The sequence below is a fragment of the Grammomys surdaster genome, unplaced genomic scaffold (assembly GCF_004785775.1).
Source record: "Grammomys surdaster isolate TR1022 unplaced genomic scaffold, NIH_TR_1.0 225, whole genome shotgun sequence".
Taxonomy (NCBI): domain Eukaryota; kingdom Metazoa; phylum Chordata; class Mammalia; order Rodentia; family Muridae; genus Grammomys; species Grammomys surdaster.
Window position 1 is genome coordinate 8,707,576 of NW_021604670.1, and position 19,292 is coordinate 8,726,867.

Here is a 19,292-nt window from a genome sequence, read left to right on the forward strand (position 1 = left end):
TGAGCATGTGGCTGGCTTATGGCTCCTTTTGGCAAGTCGTGGGAGAGACCTGGCAGCACTCCTCCTGAGCCTCAGGGGTGGAGCATGCTCACCTGGCCAGCATACTGCCTGTTGAGCAGCTAATCACTCTTGCTTGTGGGCTGCCTTGAAGTCTGTAAATACAGGGCGGGAGACTCTGCTGTGGTGGACTCCGTTCAGCATCTGCTATGGATTGTGGCGAGGGGCATGCACATGCTGCGCTTTATTGATATGAATCATTTTGTCATGAGGCATCATCAGGGCTAAGGTAAACGAATCAATTGCATTTTGTCATTATGTACAGTCATCAGGTTGTGTATTATATAATTTACCCAGTGTCAGCCTTGAATAGAGTCCCTTTTGCTGAAGTATGTATTTGCAGAACTGGGGATGACATATGGCTCCCAACTTGCCTCAGTTTGTTATTTTAGAGCTTTTCTCCCTTCTTCACTGTGACTCAGGGTCTGCCAGTGGGGTGTGTGTGTGTGTGTGTGTGTGTGTGAGAGAGAGAGAGAGAGAGAGAGAGAGAGAGAGAGAGAGAGACCAAATGCCTCCAATAGGAGAACAAGAGGAATACCTACAGGAGTACTGTTCTGGCTCTACTGTGCAATCAGGAAGGTGGAGACATGATGGTGAGGGAAGACTCCCTATTAAAACAGGCTTTCACAGTAACCAGAGTGCAATTGTACCACACAAGCCTAATTTTTATACTTACTGGCAAGTCTTGAATTCCTGGATAATGGGCACCAATTCAATTATGTAATAGATAACTTGAAAGATTTTAATTCTTCAGCATTCCTCAGAGAATTCCATTAAGAGTGACCTTTTAAATGCATTTTTAAAATAAAAAAGAAATGTACCCAACCCAAATTTCAGAGACTTAAAAAAGAGTTCTGCCTCTATCCAGTTCTGGTTTTCATCTTCTGACTTCCTTAGTTCTTCATCATGTAAAAGAAACTATGAGCATATGTGAGCAACATACATGACCAAAGAAAACTCTTTCCTGGATGTGCTAGATCAGTGTCCGAGTCATCCCATCTTTCATTTTAGCTGCCAGATAGTTTAGAAGTTTTACTTTTTAAGAGACTCTCAATTTTCCCTGCCTCCACGGCAGTGAAAATGTGGGGAGTGTCCTAAGTGGGCATCTCTAATTCTTCACATGCTCAACTGCCCTTGGCCACTCTTCCTGCCTCTTTTCCCAATTGCCCCCTCCCCTTTGTTGAGGTGCCTTTTCAGGGCTTCACAGAACAGTTCTCAAGTGTTTCCCCAAACAGCTCCTATTTGCTCTCCTCTTGACCCACAGCCCCATTTACAGCCACACATCTGTCACACATCAATTGTTTTCCCCTAACTAGTCAAAAAGTACAGAGAACAAAACCTCACTCAAAAATTTATTCTCACTTCCCAGGCTTGGGGAGACATATGAAAATAGATATTGGAAAACGACATAGTAGTAGTAGATAATGAAAACATTAGGCTAGGGTCAAAATGTCTCTAAAAATCCATGCCCTTGAGTATGTGGTAAGTATTAGTAAGTAGCATGATGGGACAGTAGGGAATGGATAAGTGTTTAGGTACTGGGACTCTGGACTCAAATATTAGCTCTTTATGTGACCAGAGGAAGTGATACTATCCAGGAATGTCTCATTCATGTCTTCTATAACATGAAAATTCAGACCACCTTGCTAACTAGGTTTCTACAAAAGACTACATGAGATAGAGTTCAAAGCACATTCATATATAGGAAGTACTTGTTTATTGATCTAGGGAGATCAAGACACAAAAATGAGTAAATGGCTTCACAAAATGTTGACCTAATATCGATTCTGAAAGAACCTATTGTCAGCACTGACTGTAGGCAGGCCACTTTGTCCATGAGGGCCATGTGATTCTGTAGTAGTAGGGGTGAATTTGTACTGATTTTCTTACTCTCTCTGTGATAATTTTACCAGACAGCTCAGACTACATATCAGACAGCAGCTAGGACATAGTCTGAACCTCCATTGAGTAGTAAAGCTCATGTATCTTTAGACACATATCTAGTTTTTTCTACTTCGCCCCAGAAGAAAAAAGTTTCTCCTTTAGGTCACAACTGGTGATCTTATTTGTCCCACATGAATCCACCAACTGAGAACATATTCACCTCAATGTTCAGATTCTTCTCTAGATGTTTTATTCAGCAGTTGCAGAGGGGAGCCACAGCTAGGTAAGGGTTAAGGAACAAGTCAACGAGGACAAGACTGCCCATCTCTATAGTATCTTACATTTACTTGCAGAGAGCTGAGATTTATACTGCCCTCGGACCAGCCGGCAGGTTGACCCGTCTCCGTTGCAGACTCCACAGTTATCCTCCTTGACAGTGCTTCCCAGCTGGTGATCACAGCCAACAATCTAATGGGAAAGAGAAATGGATAATTCAGCGAGGCACCTCTCAATGCAGGGACCTCTGGTAAGGCCAATGGCTACCAAATGTTGCCCACACCCATCATCTCTGAAAGACATAAGATGAATGATGTGCATACCCTCATCTCTGAGAGACGTAAGATGTACCTCATTTCAAAGAGACAGAGTTAACAGAATTTGAAACAGACTAAGGAGGAAATAAAAATATGAGAAAACCCACAAATATAGTTATGCAGTACTCTTGAGAGCGTACAACTCAGCGACTTTGATGAGAGAAGCCAGAGAGGATCTGACTGAGATGAATCTCCTCAGCTTAAAAAGGGATGGAGAGATAGAGTTAACACTGCAGGGATTCACATGGCTGCAGGGTTCAGGTGACTGCAGGGGTACACGTGGCTGCAGGGGTATATGTGCCTATATTTACACCATATTCTTTAGAAGTACCACATTAGACACTAACTAACTAGAAAGAAGAAAAATCCAGATGTAGGTAAAAATGGTCACAAAACTAGATTCTTTAGTGGCACCGACTCACAGGAATGCCTGGCGACCTAAGTCACACCACTCAAGGGTCACAGGCTCAGGGCACTGTTGCTCAAGTGAAGAAAGACATGTTTAAGTTCAAAGGATTTTTGCCTATATAGAAGGGCGGACAAGATGGACAGTGGGCATGAGAATTTGTGCTCTTGAGCATCTCAAACCTAACTGGATTCCCTTCTTTTTTTTTTTTTTTTTTTTTTAAGATTTATTTATTGTGAGTACACTGTTGCTACCTTCAGACACACCAGAAGAGGGCATTGGATCCCATTACGGATGGTTGTGAGCCACCATGTGGTTGCTGGGAATTGAACTCAGGACCTCTGGAAGAGCAGTCAGTGCTCTTATCCGCTGAGCCATCTCTCTTCTCTGGATTCCCTTCTTAAATTATAGAAATTGAAGGTTTTTTTTTTTAAGGTTTAAGTTTTTCTGGAAAAATTTTAATGGGTTCTCATGTCTCTAATGGAACCATGGGAGATAATCATAAAAATCCTTCCATAATCTTAAAGACTTATGACTCCAAAACCATGTTTAGAAAAGAACAATTTAGCTTTCTTTGATCCAAAGAAACAGTCATATTAGGAACTGCTAAATAAGAAATGACATTCCTTCTGAGTAACTTGGCCAGAGTCTGACTTAGCACTCTCCGGGTGGGTTTGTAGACCCTATGATATGAACCAAGTCAGTTCTGAATGTTGCTTAATTTCAATGCTTAAATACAAATATCTCTCTGACACAATTGCTTTTTTTTTTAAATATTTCTCTTTCTTTGTATCAATTCCCTTTTAAGATGCCAAAATATTCTAACTCAATTATTTGTAAAATGTGGACTATTTTATCATCAGATGAAATGTTCTTATTTTCTTCCAAGTAGAAAATTGTTTGCAATTCTATCAGCATAATCATTTCTGACATGTTTTAATCTGTTGATTATGAGTAACTATTAGATTAATTAGAATTTAAACTCTTACCTTCAGATCTATTATTAACAGAAAAGAAAGTAACCAGGAATGTCGACATGGGCTGAATTGGTAAGCATAATGCCAGCACTTTCTGTTCCTTAGAACATTTTCTACTTTCCATACGGAACTCTATCAATCAATCCTTTACTTGGAGGACTGACCCTTCAAACTCAAAATTAAGAATCCTTTGTGCAAAGAAAGACTTTTCCAGATTCTAGAGTTAACTTCTCTATACTTCTATGCTTTCTCAGCCTTTTCTTTATAGATAGTAGACTATGGGTTGTGCCTCGTATAAATGTCTCATGTTTTTATCTACAATACAGGCTCTAATTTTATTGAGATGGTAATAGTTTGAGTTAAAAGAAGGCATTTCTCCTTGTTCATATATCTAAACTGTAATTGTTGAAATATAAATAGCAATATAACGTTTCCTGAATCTGAATTAGCTTAGGGAAGATCCTATGGTACCCTCTATCTGCCCTCTTTCCTGATGGCTCCTATTGTAAAAATGAGACAACCTAGAGAATTAAAGGACCATGCTAAGGATGGAGCAGCACAGAGGACAGATCCTAGACCCTGTACCACACCGGGACTGATTATATCTTAGCTTCTTTTTCTTTTTACAAGAAAACATATCTCTGTTAGTTTAAGCCACTATTATTTTGGAATTTCTTTTACACACACCCAATTCAGATGGTTACAGAACTGATATGGAGCTTGATCAATGAAGTTTGCCTGAATATTAGATTATAATATTATATTAATTTGAGATCTGTGGTTTCTCCCCCATCTAGTGTCTACTTATTTATGAGTCGTTAGTGGGGTCCCACAATACCCACTTCAGTCATTACAGCCCATTGCCATTATTCTTGCCTATCCTATGGAACATAATGGTAAGATCCTGTTGCTGAAGACACCACATGCCTGAATCATAAAACATGGACAAATTAAGTTGGTATTGACCCGGAAGTATCATTCCCATTGCCTGCTTTCATAGTGCTGGAAGATTCTATGTATGCTACTAGAGGAGAAAGATATCCAGTAATCTTACCCAGATGTGAACACTGCAAGCTGTAATAATAACCACTCCAGCAAGATCTGCCCACTGGTACAATGATGGCACGGGTGTTGTGGGAGTAATCAACCACTTTCTGATTGGATTTAAAGCCCACTCCACAAGGTGTGTGTGTGTGTATGTGTGGGTGTGCTTGTATGTATGTATCTGTGTGTACAAATAAAAAGAGCATGCCACAAATGACGAGAGGCCACATTTAAACCTCTGTTCAGGCACACGAACAGGAATTACTGTAAAGGGCGACTTATTAGAGACTATTTCCCAAGTGTACCTACACTCATTATTAATAAAATGTCATGGAAGGCTATGTTCAGGTCACTGAGTTCTCAGATCCACCCCATTCTGGACAAGACACTAAAATGAGATAATGTCCACTCACTATTTTGGCAACTGCAGGGAATCTTCTGGAAAAGGATGGGAATCTAGCTGAATATTTTGGTTATATTTTTCATATTCTGGTACTAAATATAAGCAGGCATCTAGCCTCATCCCTATCAAATGATTGCACGGTAGAGCTAAGTTTAACAAATGCTTATTTCAAGTTCTATGAAGTATAAGACATTCTAAAAATAATATACAGATAAGCAAAATAGCACCAATAATGCCCAGAGACTGACTAGTATTAATAATAGTCTTTTGGATTAAAAAATCCTTGGCATTGTTGGATGTTTATATGCAACTAATAGACCACTGTGTTTGGCTTTTTACATTTTAGACACATGATGTTTTGTGTGCACAGACATACAGCCCCTTTCTTTCTTTATTACTAGAAAATATGAATATAACACTGCCAATGTTCCTTCCTTTATCAAGACTTGCTAGTTAGTAGAGAAGGGGCTCCTTAAACAAAAACTGCTACCACAGTCAGCAATCCCAGTTGGCTCACCAACTTTCAACATATTTTGCAGATTTTAGGCAGTAGGCCTTCCCTGCATGCTGAAAGTTTTTTCTTCCTTCACTTTCCACAGCTGATAGCAACGGAATAGGTAGAACATAAGACTGGAATTCTCTAGATGCTGTAATATATAAAAACATCTTGACTAGAAGTCACAGAAGAAAACCAATTCAACAAACCAGTCATTTTTATAACATGAATAAATGTAATCCATAAGCAGATGCTATACCCTAGATACATGATCTTAGATGGGTTCATGTTGGCCCTGTTTCAAATGGTTTCCCATAAAGACCTCAAGTGCAAACATCAAATACTGAGCCAATGATGTCAAGCTTTTTGTGATCCAACCCATGAGGTAAGATACTGTTAAATCCTTCTATTTTCAGCACAGGGGAAGACAAATATGGAAAACTAAACTGCAAATCTGATCAGAGCACCTCTGAATTATTTAATCCAGATAAAATTATATGGGAGACAGTATGCTCTTACAGATATTATACCTCATTTCCTAATTATGCTTAGAAGTAAGGGAGGTATAAAATATCCAATCAAATTCTTCAAAGATTAAAATCTTTACAATAAGATGTATAGCACATATTTCTGTTGTAATATAATGAAAAAAACCCCTTTAAATGGGTAAATAAAGTCAAAAGAAAAAGCAAGTTTAGGAAGACTAAGTCCAGACATGAGGAAGCTATGTGTGTTGCATACTATGAGCTTACATAGTACTTACTGCATGGTAAGTGGGGTTATGTGCTCTGTCTGTATTTGAACTTTTCAGAATAGAAGAAAGGAGAGCAATTGTGAAAAAGAAAAAACCTATTGGATCATTTCAAAATGTATAGGTGACGTGTTCCTTGTAGTAGACAAAACTAGTGCCTGTAAAATGAATGGATTAAAAAAAAAATACGGGTTCGGGAAAACCTCAAAGGACCCAAATGCCAGATGCATATTTTCCCAAGAACTTCTAATGAAGCATAACGGTTAGAGAATATTGGATACAAGGCATCTTAAGAAACATAAACAAATCATCTAGGTACAAAGCGCTGGAACTGTCTGCCCTGATCCCTGGGTGAACACCCGGACACTTGGGGCTAGGCGAAAATATGGCACACGTGCAGCTACTTTCCCCGCCCAGAGCCATAGCTGAGCATGCTGAGCAACTGCAGCATTCTTTGCCACTGAGCTTTTATGTGGCCCTAGATGCTTGGAAGCCATTATGATCTAGGAACCAAATCCAATAGACTATGGTTGTTACTTGAGAAGACTAAACCAATTTACCATTCCAGAGCCAGCAAAATGAACTGGCTGCTTCTCCTTCAGACAATTCTCCACAAGTATTATTTTTCCACAAGTATTATTTCTTTTTATATTTGAATGATTTTGAGTACAGATTATAACACTGAGGTTGAGAAGATAACTTCCCCACGATCAAATAGTAACAACCTCAAGATTCTGTCTTGTAGAATTCCATGAACCGCAAAGAGGTAAATTGTAAAGTATTTATAAGGCAATGATAATGACTAGGTTGAAAATTCTCATGTGGATCACCCTGACCAGAGCAAAATCCAAGCACAGGGGTGAAGGGATGAAGGGATGGTTTCATGGGTGATGTGTGACTTTGAAGCACATATGGGAAATGAATGAGGTGTCACCCCCTCAATCTAAACCTGTGCCCTACCAATAGCAACAGCAGCAGCAGTGAGAACAAGAACAATAAGAACAAGAACACACACTCCCTGTCTTACAGTTTACTATGAGTACTAAATATTCTTCTTTTATAATTTTTTTTTGAGTGTAGGAGTTTCTAACTAGTTTCCAGTATGAGAAAACAAGGATCCCCATAATTCACAAAGGCACCCACAGTGACCTGTGAGCTAAGTTTACTATTTTCAAAATCTTAATGGAAATATGTTTATCTGCAATAAAACCATATAAGGTAACCAAAACACCAACTACCTCAATTATACAAATAATCTGAAAGCTGATCTTTGCTGTATGTATTTATTAATTGCAAATTCTGGTCTTTAAGTCATAAAATTGGAAAACAAAGTATTACCTAATACATGTAGTGTTATGAGTTGATGGAAACTTCCAAAGCACAGGGCCCATATACAAAAAAAAGAATACAGGACACTTTTGTATTAAAGCCACTTGTATAGGCCATTGTTTGTTGTGCAAATACCCTTGGGAGAAGTGACACGTGAAGCTGTTGATTATACCCAAAGTAAAGCATAACAAGTGAACCTAACTAAGTGTCATGCTGGCTGATTTGGGGCTATGGAGAAATCTGATAGACTGTAGGTGTGGTCTCCCGCAAGGGTGAACAGGATGAATCTGACCATTTTCTAGAAACAGGTGAGAGCAGAAAGGAAGTAAGATCATGAAGAAGACTAAAGGTCAAAAGGGCACAGACAAAGAGAAAGGCTGGGGTAAAATGAACTAGCATTTACCAAACATTCCCCATACTTAGATAATTATGTCTTCTCACTTCATTCCTTCAATAACCCTGAAAACTAACTAAACTCATGACGATATTAAAAAAAATTCTTAGTTCCTTCTGAAAGGTTAAAAAGTGCTTGCCTGAGACCATATTCATAGGACATGGTATTTCTTTTTTATCATCTAGAATGTAACACCACAGGGACAAAGGCAGTTATTTTGGTCACTGCCCTCTGAGAACAGTGTCAGCACCCAAATATTCCGAAAAATAAGTACTGCATGAATACGTGAGTTCAGTTTATAAGCAGTGACACAGAAGAGAGGGATATATTGTGAGTTCAAAGACTTTTCCTCTTTTTCCCAAACTATTACAATATGATAGGCATCACAATTTAAGTTTTATCCTATTAATTCTAAAGAAGAGAAGAATGATTGGGAGAAACATCTTTTAACACAGCACTGTAGGAGAACTTAACCCTCACTTCTCACGTTTCTTCCCTGTCTCTGGCCCATTCCTCATTATTCCAGAACTGTCTTAGTGTAAGGATGCTCACTTATCCCAAGAGCAGGTCCCTCTGACCTCTTTTCCTAGGCTTGGTTTCTGGACCTTGTGCCCTTGCTCTGGCATTTCCAGAAATGTACATCTGGAAATTCATCCTGTGATTGCTCTTGACTTGATTCTTGGCTCTTCCTCATGGACATCCGCTTGGGTAACCCCTCAGCTGACCCTGTGTGGGCTCTCCTTTTGGCTATCTGGCCACATTTCCTCTATTTGCAGTCTCTCTGCTCCTACCTTTCCAGAGGGATGGGACGTCAACAACCTTTGTGTTTAAATTCTACAGGACAGCCTGGTTTCACAGAAATGAGAATTTGTTTTTCTCATGCTGGTAGTTTGTTTGGGCTTGTCTTGGGGAGTAATTCTGTTCTCTGTATAATAAACTCCTCAGTCACAAGCTTACTGCACATTCTAGAGAACACAGGCATCCTGGCTGGTTCTATTGGTCTTACCTTGTATGTGTTCATGTGTGTCTGCATTTGCATGTATGCATATGCATGTGGAGGTTTAAGGGTGTCTTTCTCAATCACTTCTTGCCCTTTTTTGACCTTTGTTTTTGGAGATAGGGTGAGTCTCTCACTAGCCCTAGAGCTCACTAACTGACTAGCCAGCAGGCCCCAGATCTTCCTATCCCTGCACCACGTCTAGCTTCTTGTGTTGTGGTTGGGAATTTAACTCAGCTCCTAATGCAAGCATTTTCCATAAATTGTGCTATATCCTCATCTCCCAAGTTTTTATCATTTTTATGTTACAAAGCAAATGAAAGAGAAGCAAGATAGCATTATGAGACTCCAAGAGGAGGAAATAATTTTTTTTTCAGGTTGAAAATATTTTAAAGAACTTATCCTGCTCTGCCTTTCTGGGGGTCAGGAATCTTGTCCAGATGAAGGTTGAATAAATACTCTGGAAAGGAAAAAGCATATGAGGAGGTCTGATTTCCAGTATGTATTCACTCTCAGGTGCTCCCGACCTGATTTATATTTCTCCTTCCTTGTTTATTCCAGGGTTCAGGCCACATTCTTGTGTAAATTTATTGCTAAACACATCTGGATTTTTTCCTTTGCATATTGTTTTTAGTAAAATTTGTTTATCTAGTAGTCTCCAGCAGAGAGCCTAAGAATTTCTCTAGTATGGACACTGGTGCTTACAGATACTAGAATTCATTCTCTGCAGATGGCCAGGGACCTTTCTTTAACAGGCTGTCTTCTCTCTTCTCTGCTTCCAAAATTAGGGTGTCTGGAGAATGTGAAACAAAATTATACAAAGACCTGACCTCTGGCCTTGCTTCTGTCTCTCAGACTGTGAAGTACCCAAGAGGGAACGTGTTGGATTTGGCCCCACTTCACATGGCATTAACTGTAATTCTTTGTGAATTGTGGTGACATCATGGTATACTTTGACATCACTGCTCAGACTCCCTTCTGCTGCTGGGCATACAGCACATAGTTTTTGTTCAAACACAGGAGCCCTTTGTTGAGAAGAAAGGATAGCAGCTGGTCTTCTGCTCTGGTAGAATGTGCCTGTTCAATAAGCTACCACAGAGCAGCCATTCTGCTGGCACGGCTAGCCCTTGCTTGCATATGTAGCTCTGGATAATTTTGTTGACATTTTGATCAAAAGAGTTCAAAGTTCCAGATATGGGTCAGAATTCAGCATAATTTTTTCATGCAAATAAAACTCTCACATAAAAGTTAGTAATTATCTGAAATTAAACAACTATGCCAGTTTATGTGTCAAAGCTAGAGAACACAAAAAAGAGATGAGGAGATGCAATGGTAATCTAAGTGTCCTGCTGTCTTGTCTCAGATCCCTAGGAGAAGAGATTTCCTACTAGCCCTTTGCTGTCAATTCTATGCTTGGTCACTTCCCTAGGTAATATTTTTATCAGTTTCAAGCTTCTTGGACAAAGTTGTGTGTATTGTTCTTCAACATCTTTCAATCTCATCCCCCATTGATAGACGTAGATGATTTCAACTACAGACCACTCATCTCTCTATTGCCACTTCTATCCATACATATTGAATCTCTTTTAGGTAAACCTCAAAGACAATTGGTCAAGCCCTCGCCTGGTCATTTTGGCTGAGGCAGACACCTAGCTGGTCTGCTCCCATGAAGACACCTTATCCTGAGCCATTCTACAGAAATCACTGCACAAAGAGCAGCAGATAGCAACCCCCTCCCATTACCCTATGCCCCAGAGCTGCAACTGGGAACCTGAGGTACTCAGGACCCATCAGCCACCCAAACCCCACACCTCTGGAATACCACTCCCTTTCAGCCCCTAGCTTGGTCCTTTTGGCTGGGGCAGGCACCTAGTTGGTCTGCTCCCATGAAGACACCATATCCTGATCCATCCTAGAGGAACCACAGCATTCAGAGCAGCAAAGAAACCACTGCACTCAGAGCAGCAGGATTTCAGGATCCCAAGGCAGCCTAAGTCCCAGGTGTTCTTCCTCCCAGGAGCTCAGGATCACAGGATCACAGAGACATCTGGACTCTGAGGAGTTTTGACACAAGCAAGATAACTGGAAAACCAGGCTCCAGTCAGAGACAGTGAGTGCAAGTAGCACTAGAGTTAACCAGATGGTGAAAAGCAAGCACAAGAACATAAGCAACAGAAATCAAAGTTACTTGGCATCATCAGAACCAAGTTCTCCCACCACAGCAAGCCCTGGACACCCCATCACACCAGAAAAGCAGGATTCAGAATTAAAATCACTTTTCATGATGATTATAGAGGACTTTAAGAAGGACATAAATAAAGTCCTTCTCCCTTAAAGAAGTACAGGAGAACATAGGTAAACAGGTAGAAGCCCTTAAAGAGGAAACACAAAAATCCCTTAAAGAATTGCAAGAAAACACAACCAAACAGGTGAAGAAATTAAACAAAACCATCCAGGATCTAAAAATGGAAGTAGAAACAATAAAGAAATCTCAAAGGGAGACAACCCTGGAGATAGAAAACCTAGGAAAGAGATCAGGACTCATAGACACAAGCATCACCAACAGAATACAAGAGATAGAAGAGAAAATCTCAGGTGCAGAAGATACTATGGAAAACATTGACATAACTGTCAAAGAAAACGCAAAATGCAAAAAATTCCTAACCCAAAACATCTAAGAACTCCAGGACACAATGAGAAGACCAAACCTAAGGATAATAGGTATAGATGAGAGTGAAGATTCCCAACTTAAAGGGCCAGTAAATATCTTCAACAAAATTATAGAGAAAAACTTCCCAAACCTAAAGAAAGTGATGTCCATGAACATACAAGAAGCCTACAGAACTCCAAATAGACTAGACCAGAAAAGAAATTCCTCCCGTCACATAATAATCAAAACATCAAATGCACAAAACAAAGAAAAAATACTAAAAGCAGTAAGGAAAAAAGGTAAAGTAACATATAAAGGCAGACCTATAAGAATTATACCAGACTTCTCACCAGAGACTATAAAAGCCAGAAGATCCTGGACTGACGTCATACACATCCTAAGAGAATACCAGTGCTAGTCCAGACTACTATACCAGCAAAACTCTCAATTACTATAGATGGAGAAACCAAGATATTCAATGACAAAACCAAATTTACACAATATCTTCCCACAAATCCAGCACTTCAAAGGATAATTGATGGTAAATTCCAATACAAGGAGGGAAACTACAACCTAGAAAAAGCAAGGAAGTAATCTTCCAACAACCCCAAAAGAAGATAGCTACACAAACATAATTCCACCTCTAATAACAAAAGTAACAGGAAGCAACAATCATTTTTCCTTAGTATCTCTTAACATCAATGAACTCAATTCCCCAATAAAAAGATGTAGACTATCAGACTGGATACATAAACAGGACGCAGAGGGACCTCATAAAATTGCAAAGCTTCTGTAAGGCAAAGGACACTGTCAATAGGACACAACTGCAACCAAAAGATTGGGATAAAATCTTTACCAATCCTACATCTGACAGAGGGTTAATATCCAATATATACAAAGAACTCAAGAAATTAGACTCCAGAAAACCAAATAGCCCTATTAAAAATGGGGTACAGAGCTAAAACAAAGAATTCTCAACTGAGGAAACTTGAATAGCCAAGAAGCACCTAAAGAAATGTTCAACATCCTTAGTCATCAGGGAAATGCCAAATCAAAACAACCCTGAGATTCTATCTCACACCAATCAGAATAGCTAAGATCCAAAACTCAGGTGATAGGAGATGCTGGTGAGCATGTGAAGAAAGAGGAACACTCCTCCTTTGTTGATGGGATTGCAAGCTGGTACAACCACTCTGGCAATCAGTCTTGTGGTTCCTCAGAAAATTGGACATAACATTACCTGAGGACCCAGCCATACCACTCCTGGGCATATACCCAGAAGATACTCCAACATATAACAAGGACATATGCTCTACTATGTTCATAGCAGCCTTATTTATAATAGCCAGAAACTGGAAAGAACCCAGATGTCCTTCAACAGAGGAGTGGATACAAAAAATGTGATACATTTACACAATGGAATATTACCCAGCTATTAAAAACAATGAATTTGAAAAATTCTTAGGTAAATGGATGGAACTAGAAAATATCATCTTGAGTCAGGTAACCCAATCACAAAAGAACACATATGGTATGCACTCACTGATAATTGGATATTAGCCCAAAAGCTTGCAATATTCAAGATACAACTCACAGACCACATAAATCCCATGAGCAAGGAAGACCAAAGTGTAGGTGCTTTGATCCTTCTTAGAAGGAGTAACATAATACTCATGGGAGCAAATATGGAGACAAAGTGTGGGACAGAAACTGAAGGAGGGGCCGTCCGGAGACTGCTCCACCTGGGTATCCATTCCTTGTGCAGTCACCAAAGGTAGACATTGATGTGGATGCCAGGAAGTGCGTCCTGACAGGAGCCTGATATAGCTGTCTCCTTAGAGGTCTGCCAAAGCCTGACATATACAGAGGTGGATACTCACAGCTAACCATTGAACTGATCATGGGGTTCCCAATGGAGGAGTGAGAGAGAAGACTGAAGGAGCTGAAAGGGTTTGCGGCCCATGGGTAGAGCAACAATATCAACCAACCAGAGCTCCCAGGGTCTAAACCACCAGCCTGGGAGCACACAGGAAGGGACCCATGGTTCTAGCTGTATATGTAGGGGAGGATGACAGTGTCAGGCATAGGTGGGAGAGGAAGCCTTTGGTCCAGTGAAGGCTGGATGCCCTAGTGTGGGGGAATTCGTGGATTGGAAGGTAGGAGTGGGAGGGTGGGTGGGGGCACATCCTCACAGAAGCATGAGTAGGGGCGATGAGATAGGGGGTTCATGGGTCGGGGGGAAAGGGCATTACATCTGAAATGTAAATAAAATATCCAATAAAAAAAGACTAAAAAAAAAAAGAAAATTTGTCAAAAACAGTTTATCTCAAAATTGTATTAGTAGAATAACTCTAAACCTTTGTTCATATGTCTGAAAAGCATGCACAAGACAGTGACTTTGTTTTAGTTCAACTTGAGAAGTCAAGGATGCTAATGTAAGTTTTCCCAAAGAAATAAGCTATACTATAAAGAACTTGAATAAGATATTGAGACTTTTCTCACTGAACAGAGTAGGCTTTTACTCTGACCAGAAACAGTGCCATTCATGGGTCTCAGTTCTGTAATGATCCTTAGAGTTCCTGATCTAGATATATTGTGCTTATTACAAGGTCACAATACTGTATCACAGCATGCTATCAACAAATTCACTGCACTGTCTATTTCTTAGCTGGGGGAATCATTATTTTTACCAAGAATCTATATATCATGCACAGCTAAAAATCTCTGTGTTCTTTAGCACATTCTACCATGAAAGAGACAGGATGACATTATGGGCCAACACATGACTCCACTAGGTTGTGCTGACTTATTGCCATCTACTTGAATATGTCAGGGTGTGTGTATGAAATCCAGTGTCTCATGAATTATAAAAAGAAAACAGTCTATTTTATGGATCTTGAATTACTTGATATAATTTATATAAAGATCCAGGACATTGCACATAGAACATAAAAATTCCAAGTATGTATTTCAGAATTTCTGAGATGATTCTGTTTTCAAACCTTCCATCTCATAGTCCACATAACTGTCAAACCATATGCATTCATTATATTGTGAGGGGTATGTAGTCATTTTGATCCTTAGTGATCTAGCTCTTATAGACTAGTTGGCTCATAACTCTGGACATACAACCAAGCTTGCAAAGGCTTCTTAGCTTTTCAGATTTGACCACAGCAGATGTGAAGTAAGATTACAATCCTACTCTACAGATGAAATAGACTCTGTGCTAGAATTTAGAGTGGATAGACTTCCCATAGAAAATGGCTTTTAAGCTCCACCCTTACACAACGTATCTAGCTCAGTGTAATAGCCAGCAAGCACCAAGCCGGGTTAGCTCATACAGAAACTACTTATAAGAAGTTTAATGGAATATTTTAAAATAAATTTTTAAAAAATCCCCAGTATTGCTGTGGAGTGGCAAATTATTTCTTCTAAAAGTCATTCAAGTCATAGAAGAATGCCGAGAGCTCTGGAAGCTCTCGACTTTCCAACTCCAGACCACTGATCCAGTGTTAATTCAGGAACCACATTAAAATATATCCATGTCAGCAATAATCACCCAAGTCTCCTTTTCAATTCAAACTAAAGCTGTCTCAAATACATTCTTTTAAGTCATAAGATCCTGGGAAAGTCAAATTTTAAGGGGCTGGGACAAGAGCTCTGCTTTTTTTTCTACCAGTGTCTATCCAGATTGTGTACTAGGGATATTGACAGAAAACAGGTAATCCACAGCTCATTTGTGTTTGGGAATATTCAACATGCATGTATCTTAGTAGGAAAGTCACTGAATCTAAATGTGTTAAAGGTGAGGTAAAAGTTACTTTGCCCCCCCCCTTTTTTTTTTTTTACCAAAAAAAGGAAAGTAGCATCTCTAACGCTGTGAATTTGATTTGTATATTAATTGAAGTCAGCAATGAATTAATAAACATGCGTCACAAATCACAGAAGAGAAAAATGAACGGGCTGGTTTTTAATGGGTGCTCACATTAGTGGGCCAGATGAAAGGTTAACTGTTAGGAGCAGTGACAATACTGGCTGGGCAAGCCAGGCAGAGACAATATAGCCATCCTTTCCCAGTCTGAGTTGGTGCGGGGGTGGGGTGGGGGGTGGGGGGGGTGGGGGGTGGGGGGTGGGGGGGGTGAGTATAGCCAACAAAGCTCATTTTGCTGAATCACTGTACTATTATAACAATGGCCAAGGGGCTGTTTCTTTTTTCATGTTTGACATAATAAGTTCAGTCAAAGGAATGGCTGCATGCATTTCCTTTCCCATTCAGAAAGACTGAGAAAATACCAATGAGAACTCAACATCCCTACTGAGAAACAAATCCTTGTTCTACTGTGATCCTAGTTGAAATCCAGATGAAAGTTTGTTTCAAATCTGACAATAAAACATTCGGCACATCTTTAACATAGCAGCGCAAATGAATCACATTGTAATGCAAATATTTAAATTTAGAAATATTTGAAAATATAAGTTTTTACAATAGTTGTCCTTGTTTCTAGTCAAATTCTCCAAATTATCTGAAAAGCATCATTTTAACACAGAAAGTATAAATATCAACACAGAAAGATTCTAATCCCTCTGAAAGTATCCAAGGTTCCTACTTTGGTTCCCTAAACTTAAGGTTTTCTGATAGGTCACAGGCAAATAAGAGATGAGACATATGCTTCCTGCAAAACAATAAGTTGGCTACATTGTCCCTTATCGTGTTTATTTTGCATACATTTTTTATAATTTATACAACTTGAGATAATTTTATCTTACTTGAAAAATAAAAGAAATGTATCATTCTCATAATAGCTGGAAAACTCTGAATTGAAAAGTCCTCAAGTTTTATAAGGATGGGTCTATTGTGACAGGGCAGGACATCACAGAGGTTTCTCCATCTCGTATTCTTATTGAGGCCATTTTAGGTTTGACAAGAACTTGGTATCCTTCATGGGATGCCTTGTAAAGTACTCAACTCTATCCCAGGAACCCCAGGTCAAGAGTTCCTAACTAGCTTAGTTTCAGTTAAATTGTCTGCTTGTGCAGAATGCTACTCAAACTGTTTAGCTCAGCTTCTGTTAAACTGCTTGCTTACATGGAATCTCCCCCTGTAACTGCTGAGATACTAGGATATATTTTTTTAAAAAAAATCTCTTACTCTAAACACTTGATGCTAAACTTATGTCCTGAATATCTGAGTGTAGTCCCAACTGGCTGGAATAAAGACTTTCAGTTGGTTATAAACTGTGCCTGAGTGATCATCTCTGGTGAGCTCCCCATATATATTTGATAGAAAAATATGATCTGATCACCAATTTTAACGTTCTCAGCGTTATTTCAAATTGATTTCAAACATGGTATTGACATAATCCACATGCAATTTAAAAAAAAATAGACTTATTTATCTATTTATGTGAGTATACTGTTGCTGTCTTCAGACACAGCAGAAGAGGGCATCCGATACCATTACAGATGGTGGTGAGCCACCATCAGTTGCTGGAAATTGAACTCAGGACCTCTGGAAAAGCAGTCAGTGCTCTTAACCACTGAGCCATCTCTTCAGCCCCTTATGCAATTTTTAATATCATAATTCTATTATTTTAAGTTCATTATTCCTTGTAGATGCAGTAAAGTTGCAAAGGACCACTTAGTGAAATATATATCACAGAGTAGAAGAAAATATTTGTTAGTATTAGGTGAGAATAGTTATGAATGGTATGTTGCCCAGAGCTGTTCAGTTGTCAGGTGATTATCCATCTTCAATATTTGAATTATTTCCAATTAGTAAATTAAGAGACAATAGATTGCTAATTGTTAGCTGATTTTACTTTGGCAATAAAAGTGGTTCTTTAATTTGGCCAGGGGACAACTGTAGTATCTGAGAGAACAGAAGGGTAGCATACAAGTTACTTATAGAGCAGAAAACTGTATTAGGAAATTGTAAATTAGGGCAATCAGCCCAGTGATAGAAAGAATGAAGACATGAGACATGTGTAGGGCTGGGAAAAGAATGATGGTGTTTATGGGTGTTTATGAACCATAGTCTATGTATTGGGCATGGTTTGTCCTTTATAGACTTCATGTAGACTGGACAGTAAATCACAATCAATTTTGTGACTATATATAAGACATAGCCTACCAACTTCCTAAGTTGCATACCTAGAGTATGACAGTTGGGATTCTGGCCTTCTAACATGTGCTTGCTATCATTCTCTGTCACACTGGAGGATGTATAAGCCAACAGTGTGTCCACCAAAGAGCTGGCACTAACCAGCTGCCCAAGTGAGAACACATTGTTTATTGCAGAGCCTTCTGAGGAATGTTTCTGACATTCTGTTTCAAAGCCTAGCCCACCAGCAACCTCTCACTAATGCTGACCTGGCTTCTTAGCATCAACTCAGAGTCACTTGGGAAAAGTATCCAAAGAAAAGTTGTTTAGGAGACAAAATACACCCCCTGACCCCAACGAACACCAAGGTTTTTCTCCTGTGTGAGAACCACACCTCCCCTGAAAATGTGGTTTTGAGCTTGTACATAGCTTGGCTTCAGCACTGACTAGATTATTACCTGAAAGAGAGGGTAAAACATTCCAAAGGAGAAGTTAATGATGACAAAGAGAAGATGAGGGTCCAGAGAATGGAAAACACTGAACCCAGCCCAGACACTTCTGAGCAACCTAACCCTGCAGAGACCTCCTCTCATTAGAGCTTGCCAAAAGCCAGTGATTAGAACCCCAGTGTCAACTTCCAATTTGAAGCACACAGTGTCAGAAGAAGAGGAAAAGTCAATCTGGAAGCATGCTGACTCTAGCATCCATCTCTTGTTTCCTCAGTGTTGTAGGGATATTCAGACCATGTGCCACATGGAATCATTACCTCGGTTCTTCCTCAGCTGACTGTAACATACGATCACTGGAGCATGAGTATAGAGCATGCGCCCATCATGGGAATGTTCCACTTGGGAACGTTACTACATTGCATCATCCCCAATGTTCAGAACTGTCACTAGCATCAGAATGTTCCTCTCCAGCCGTGTCTACATTCAGCTCTGACTTCTGACCCAGAGTAAAAGCAAAATTTAAAACAAAACCCAAAACAAAACAAAATTTAAAGCAAATACCCAAAGAATAGACTCAAAAGCATCCAATGTCATTTCTATTCTATGTTTTTCAACGTAAAGTGCGAAATCCACTGGTTTCTACAAACACGTTGTTACCTTCAAACATACCAGACCAAGCTTGCATTCCTTCTTGGATGACAGTTTAATGCCTGGTTAGAAACTGTGCTATAACTAACAGCATTCTTGATCATCATGCCAGCC

The 19,292-nt window shown here is 39.5% G+C and overlaps 1 protein-coding gene across 2 annotated transcripts in view; it reads right to left on the bottom strand.

The window, feature by feature from the left end:
- The window catches only part of Adamtsl1 (ADAMTS like 1), a 359,587-nt gene that overhangs the window by 221,994 nt on the left and 118,301 nt on the right, over positions 1-19,292 (bottom strand). For both annotated transcript variants that reach the window (XM_028773326.1, XM_028773328.1), the window contains exon 5: positions 2,283-2,409. In XM_028773326.1, coding sequence (XP_028629159.1) covers positions 2,283-2,409 — 127 coding nt within the window. The remainder of the gene's footprint in view (positions 1-2,282; positions 2,410-19,292) is intronic.